The sequence below is a fragment of the Propithecus coquereli genome, unplaced genomic scaffold (assembly GCF_000956105.1).
Source record: "Propithecus coquereli isolate 6110/MARCELLA unplaced genomic scaffold, Pcoq_1.0 Scaffold61, whole genome shotgun sequence".
In the NCBI taxonomy this organism is placed as follows: Eukaryota; Metazoa; Chordata; class Mammalia; order Primates; family Indriidae; genus Propithecus; species Propithecus coquereli.
The window spans coordinates 5,421,515-5,429,310 of NW_012152063.1; the positions used below are offsets into that span (position 1 = coordinate 5,421,515).

A 7,796-nucleotide genomic window follows, 5' to 3' on the forward strand; every position below is an offset into this window, starting at 1 on the left:
TCCTAGTTACAAGAAAACAGTCACCAATATTGAACTTCTCTTTAATTTTATAAGTACCAATTTTTGTTCTGTAAAATTTCCTGGCCAAAAAAAAATACACACACACACACACACACACACATACACGCACACACACACTCTCTCTTTTCACACAATACACAATTTTACTGTTAGTAGCATTCTGGAACTTTTAAGAAAGTGTAAGAAAATAGAGTTTGCATGTCTTCTTTTCCAATGTAGTGACTACAATTTAGACTGCATGCCTCCCCACGGATACATCCATGTGCTGTCTTTGACGGAGAACATCACCGAGTTTGAGAAAGCAGTTCACAGACAGAAGATCTCTGGGAACATAGATACACCAGAAGGAGGTTTTGATGCCATGCTTCAGGCAGCTGTCTGTGAGGTAAGAGGTTTTACATTATGAAGTGTTTGCTCAGATGCAAAACTCTTACTTTCTCTTTTGTTTATGGAGTGAAAACATAATAGAGAAGAATACATTCTTCTCCTATCTCTTACTCGTCACCGAAGTTATTTTTTTTGGTGTGTGTTGGGACAGAGGCACTAAATTGAGAAAAGGCTATAAATAGGAAAAGATAAAAGGGAAAGAATAACTTATACACATGGAAATCCTTTCCAAAAGGGCTGCTTCTTTTTTTTTTTTATTTCAGGGTATTATAAGAGTACAAACATTATGGTTACATTTTATGTCTTTGCCTCACCCAAGCGAGGGTTAGAGGCAAGGCCTTGCCCTCTACAATGCTCCCCGTGTCCTTTAGTTGCAGGTTTACCCCCCATCCCCCTAATCCCTGGAGAGTATTACTGCCATGTGAGCACCCTAGTGTTCATCAGTTAGTACCAATTTGATGGCGAGTACAAGTGGAGCCCGTTCTTCCAATCTCGTGATACCTCACTTTGGATAATGGGTTTCCAAAAGGGCTGCTCTTTGCATGTACCACACTCCATGGGAGTAGAGAAGTAGACTGTTGTCCTGCTCACATTGCGTTGTCCTACTGTGAAACCTGGCTTATTCTTCCTCCAGCGGAACACGAAAAGACTCTAGCCAGGAACAAATGGCTGTGGGAAAATAGAAAATATACAAATAAAAGTTAATGCTATTTGTGAAGCAACATGGTTCTTATACACATTATTCTAGCCTGACTTATGTTCACCAACTCAAACATCACGTTAACTTGAGGTAAAGACCACGGGACGGATCTATGTTATTGTACAAAGCCTAATTACATGTTTCTTTCAAGAGTCATATTGGATGGCGAAAGGAAGCTAAAAGATTGCTGCTGGTGATGACAGATCAGACATCTCATCTTGCTCTTGATAGCAAACTGGCAGGCATAGTGGTGCCCAATGACGGAAACTGCCATCTGAAAAACAACATCTACGTCAAATCAACAACTATGGTAATGTAACAATAGCCCCTTAGTAGCCACCACTCTTTTGGTTAAAGTACACGTTTGAATTGGCAATTCAGTTGTTCCTATACCAAGAAATTACCTTAAAAAGCAAGATACAGGACTAGGGTAGGCCATGAGAGAGAACCTGTGGAGCAATGCAATCTATAAATGCAAATCAATAAACTATTTGGCTAAAATACTTAGACCACTCTTAGTAACTGACTCTCTGATGAACTACAAAGCACTGTATAGTTTTGGAAAACAAAAATGATACAAGAGCTTACTTTTCACGTAATTCAAGAACCTTGAAAGGAGATAAAAGGATACCTTTGCTTTGTACCAATAGGCTAGTTCTACGATGTTGATATCTACAAACATCCTAAGGCACCACTGTAAGAAAAGTGTATTTGGCTTGAGGACACCTTGCAGTACAATAGGTAGAAACTAAATAGAGACTAGGAAAAAAAAAAAAAAACAGTAAAACAAGGCAGAGTTTCTCTACTTTGTACCTCGCTTCTTCCCTCTGCAGCTTATCTATGTTTAGGGCCTCTTTTTACATATCTGAGTTGCTTCCTGAGGGTTAGTGTAAGCTCTGAATCATACATTTAAATATAATCTTCTAGAACCACATCTTTCCTGGCATTAGCTAATTCTAGATGTGAAAAATCAATGGCACAAAGCATCATTTCTGATGTTGACCCCTGTTTATATATTCTTGCAAATGTTAAAACAGAAGGTCTCAAGCTTTCTCAGTTCATGGGACCCTAGTGTCTCAATGATTTTTTTCCATGGTACCCCTAGGCCAAAAGAAATACCTAACAGTTCTGTTTTTTAAGTAATTAGGTGCAAATAACTTAACTGTTTATAACCTAACGATTTAGTAGCCAGTTGAAATAATATCAATAAATAATATCAATAAATCAAATATAGAGAGATATATTTGTCAGTTTTAGTAAATAACTTATTAATGGGAACTTCCCAAACCTTGTAATCAGATTGGACATGGCCACCCTCATTTTCTGTTCCACACTGATTTTTGAGTTAACCAGCTTGGCAAAGATATGATATCATTTAAAGAAATAGAGCCAATCGTAATCTTAAAATTGTGAATTACCTCCAACTGGTAGTCCCTGGGTACCTGATACACACTGAGTGTCACTGTGTTTCCCTTGAAAATATAAACTGTTTTGTGCCACTCTTGGGAGTGTGCTGCTATGCTCCAAGGCACCTAACACACAGTTTGGGAGCCATAGTATTAGAAGCATGTAAGTTATGCTGAAATTTGTGTGATTCTCATATGCAAATTCTAAATAGACCTCCAGTTAATCTGGGAAACCCTGCCAGATTTGTTGAAAGTCTGGGGGGGCAATTGTATTATCATATAAAACAAGTTCAACCCTTGGTTAGTTTATTTTCTTGAAAGTAGTCTCAAAATGTAAATATTTTAAAAGGTAACTGAAGCTCGAATTTAAACATTTAAGATTTGGTGTTATTCCTATGGTGTTTTCCCCTTTGCTGATGCTTTTCTACTCAGACTCATGTCACTTCGGCAGACCCACCTACTTAGTCATTCCTTATCTATTCTTCCTCCTATTTAACCTCTTTTGGTCATACCTAGAGTTCTAACTTATTTACTGGGGAGTGGAGGGGAGTAAAGGAGGAACTACTCTATTGTGAGACAAAGAGAGCTTTTTATTTTTTTTAAGAAGAAATAACAATGACATTATTCTCAAATTGCATTATTCTTTTGAAGTTTTGCCAAGTCGCTGAAATCATCTCTCTATGACTATATCTGAAAGGATGCTGTTGCTCATCTAGGGAGGATTCCTGAGGCAAAGAAATGCTGTCATAATTTTAAACATATACTATGTCATAGAACTTTATGGAAATAAATTATAATTCTAGTGGGATTTTAGACCATGCTTGAGTTCTTATGATATCAGGAAATTGGGTAATACATCAAGACCTTCTTTTACCTTCTTGGTCATTGTTCCATGTATTTAAAGGAATGACTCTTACACATGTCTCTGCTGTGGTGTATTGAGTAATCCAAGAAGTATTGTGTTTGTTAGCAGTACCTGAGAAGAATATTTTTATTTCAGTTACCCGAGGTCTGTGTTTTAAGTGATCCTCTTCCTAAGAATTTTCATTTCTAGGGACACTGACCTAAAACAAAAGAAGCTGAAGCATTTTGATTGATCTCTTAGCCATGTGTTTATATATACAAGATGAGCTACTGCTTTGAAACCTTCTATATCTAAAGCCACCTTGACCTTGACTCTAAGTATATTTACTTGCTCATTTTAAAATAACCTCCATCCTCTTCTATGTGGCCATTATGGAGGAATTTTTAAATTTGTGTAACACAAGTAATCAAACACTGCTTCCCGGCTTTATCTCCAGCAGCCAATACCAGTGATGTTGAGTGGTAGTTGAGCTTCTTGGCTCAAGACTCTGGTTCTTTTATTTATAAAAGGAAACAATTGATAAAAGATCTTTTATATGTCTAAATTACATGGGAAAGAGTTCTATAGCTGGTATACATAGTTATTTCTTGAAGGTCAATATGAACCCCAGGCTTTTGAGTATGTATTAACTGACAACACTGTAGCAAACACTTTGCATATAGTATCAAATTTATCTTTACAGCAACTCTGTTGGGTAGTCATAACTTTCTTTTACAAACAGAAGGACTGAGAATCAGAAAAGTTAAATCATTTGCCTGCAGAGCTGGGATCCATTTCAACCCAGTCATATTAAGATTCTGTATTCTTAACAGTTTGCCACGGCATCTCAACTGAAAAGTAGAAGAAATAGAGAAATGATGTTCTTGGTGTAATTTCTGCTCTAACTTTGTAGTTGCAGTCTTACTTATGGAATATAACCCAGGTGATTTGGCTTACATAAATTACAAAACAATATAATCTAAAACAATTTATATTTACACATTGTTCGTATTTGTATATTGCTGTTAGCAAATGATGTTACACTGTTGAACACAATACATTTCCACCACTTTTTCTTCAAGATCAAGTGCTGAAATAAAAAAATTTGAGTAGTAAATGTAGTTTTATAATTTACCCAGTAATAACGATAGTTCTAAGTATGGCATTCTTGCTAAAATGATAGATGTTAATACAAAAGTTATTAATGGTGTAGAAGATAGGTTATTAATACTGAGGGTCTGGAATTTCACCCTATTCCAACCTCAGTCAGAGCCCTGCCAGAAACTGTTCACCTGCCCTTGGCAGAATCCAAGAATAGCACCAAGATCTTCAGTAACAATGAAAGGAGATGAAGGAGCGAGGGTGTGGAAGTCATTTGTTGACCCTTATCAGTGGGATTTTCAGATGTTGGTGTGACTCACAATCCTGAAGAGAGGGATTCAGATAGGCAGGATCCCTCCGTACTCCTATTGCATGCACTGGTACACACAATGTATTCTCGCATGTTGACTAGTTCAGGCTTAGTGTTTTTCCACACAGCCTTTTTATGTGCCTCATTACATGATGGTCAGTGACTGTTCGTCACTCCTATCATACACCTGCTTGAAATTCCCTTACCACTGGCCTCATAGTTCACTCCTTTTCCTGAAGCCTCATTTGGGGGTAGACTAGTTGCCAAATGGATCAGCATTTTAGAGTATTGAAGCAGAAGTGCAGAAGGTATATTAGGCATTACTGAAGAGTTTGGCTTCCTTATGGGTAAAATCGACACTGTACCTCTTTTCAGGAAATTTTGACATGTCCTTGACTTTTAGTATGCCATTTAAGAGGCATTCTTTTTACCGTGAATCTCAACTACTTGGAATTATATTCAATTTTTTCAGAACTGCAAATGAAGAGAGCTTAAAAAGACACTTAACTACTTAAATCCATAACTTACTACCTGAGTTAATAAACTTTCATAAAGTTATTACATTTATTTTAGAGTCACTGACCATCACACTCCATTTTTTTTTTCCAGAAAGGGATATTTCTGCTATTTTCAAAGTCTGGAAAATATTTATAACTAATGTCAATATTGGACATAATTCTATTTAAGGAGATAATTGTAATCTTTTAGTAAAGTAATAATTTTTGCTACTCTATGACTGAGAAATAGCCTCCTCAACTTCAGAAAGTGTTAAATGTCTCTTTGTTTTTTTTTTTTTTCTGTTTCTCAGGCTCTTTGTCTCAAAGACATACAAATAAAAATGCTAATTCGTTTTGTGGCAGGCACAGAATGCAACTAACACATTTTAAGTTGATATGCAGTTTTTTAAAAAAATTATTACATCTTATGGGGCTTTTAAAAACTATCAAATTTCCTGGTATTAGCTTGCTATTTGCTGAACTGGTTTAAATTGTAAACGTTGTGAGAACATTTCAATAATAATTTTACAAGAGACCTAATTTGAATGAATCTCATGTTCTCAGAAAAGTGGCCAGGAAATGATCTCTGCAAACAATATTTAGGTGGAATTTTTTTAATTGAAAGCAAAAGTTGCGCATAGAAATCACTTGTGCCAGGCTCGGGTAGCCTGCCTCTGCTTATATAGTGCCTCTGGAATGAGATAAAATGATGGTTTGCACAAGTGATGCAATAGAAACCAAATTCGATAAGAGTATCTATGGAATAGAATGTTCTAACAAATTAGGTGTTTTGGCTGAGTCATATTTAAGCAGAAAACTCCTTGTTGCCACTCTTATGGAGTCCATGCCCTCCTTTAGTGAATACTTATGATTACCACTGACACCATGTTTGCAGGGGCCACAAACGCAAACACCTCCGGGGCCAGGGACAAAGGGTAGATAAGGGAGGCAGGTAAATCACAGCGTATCAAGAGCATATCTAGCCTTTCGTAATGGCCCCCAAATGTCTCTCATTAAACAGTCTATTATTAATATTAATAAACTGTCTTTTCTTAAGCAGTCCTATGGTGTCTGTTCCTTTACGCTCATGCGACACCACCCAGCAACCCAGTGAGATGTAGATACTGCTTTGCTTCTATTTTATAAATGAGAAAACAGCAGCACTAAAGGAATCAGAACCTTATCTGCAGTCGCACACACCTACATAGCAGTGCCTACAGGAGACACCAAGCAGTGTGACATCAGGACATGGGCCCCTACTCCTCGTTAATCTGGGCTTAATAATTACAGAATGATAGGCAAAAGCCTTCACACCTGTTACCCTATTCAATCTCCATCATAACTCTGAGAGGTATATTAGATACTAGTATTTATACCTGTTTTATACATATGGAAACCAGATCGCAGAAAGGTTAAGACAGCTCCCAGTGTCTCTCAGCTAGTAATTGCAGAGCCAGGAGTTGAAGCCCCAGGCGAGCTGTTTCCAGAGCCCCTGCATTTGGTATGGTTCTCAGGTGGAGAGACTTTGCTTTCCAGAGGACATTTTCATGTCCTGAGATATTTTGGCTGTCACAGCTAGGGAAGAGGGTGCTAGTGGCATCTAGTGGGTAGAGGCCTGGGATGCTACTAAACATCCCACAATGCACAGGGCAGCCCCCTTTCCCAACAACAACAACAAAATCCAGCCTAAAATGCTAAAAGCACTGCTGTTGAGAAACCCTGGCCTACGCAGTTATCACTGTAGACAGAAAATCAGCTGTTGGGATAGATGTGGACTGAACACATCATTTAATGTTCACCTCTAAATACATCTCGGCTATCAGATTGCTACCATGTTATTTGTCTCCTCTGAAAAGGGAAGTCTAAAAAATAATCCAAATAGTTGAGTATTTTATTTAACTAAGTTATTGGGTTTTTATATCTTATTACAATATTCAATACTGCAGATTTTATATTATCTTATAAAAATTTTTCTTATGAGTCTCACTTTCACAAAGAAAGTCTAAACATTTTTCATCTACCAAGATATATGCATTATTAAAATTCCATTGTACGTCTCTACACAGTTATCTCTTTAACCAAAATTGCTCCCCATGAATCCTTCTTACCTCCTCTTTCCTTCTGACATTTATAAGTTACTTCCCACAGCCTAATTACTTAGCAGCTATCTTGGCATATTGCTTTCCTTCTCCCTTTTGCCCCTGAAATGCCTGTTATCTCTGCTAATTACTTTCAGAGTTCAGAGAAACATGTAATGGGTTATGGAGAGGGGGAGTTAGATTTCAGGAACAGTGACATCACCAGAAAGGGACAGCTGGCTGAGAGGGAGTGTGTTCTCCTGCTAGTGAAATAAAAGACATAAAAGATAAAGTACTTAAAAGATAGGATGCTTCATGGAGGAGAGGGGAAGGGGCTTCGATGACAGCCATTAATCCACAAGTCTCCTGTCAACAGTGGTTTATTTAAACATCTGTTACACATTTGTAATTTTTAAAAATCTGTCTCAAGGTACTTGAATTTTCTTTTAAAA

At 37.3% G+C, this 7,796-nt stretch overlaps 1 protein-coding gene across 2 annotated transcripts in view; it reads left to right on the forward strand.

Moving 5' to 3' along the window:
* ITGB8 (integrin, beta 8) overlaps positions 1–7,796 on the forward strand; it is a 77,306-nt gene that overhangs the window by 48,802 nt on the left and 20,708 nt on the right. For both annotated transcript variants that reach the window (XM_012659418.1, XM_012659417.1), the window contains 2 exons: positions 241–406; positions 1,260–1,418. In XM_012659418.1, coding sequence (XP_012514872.1) covers positions 241–406; positions 1,260–1,418 — 325 coding nt within the window. The remainder of the gene's footprint in view (positions 1–240; positions 407–1,259; positions 1,419–7,796) is intronic.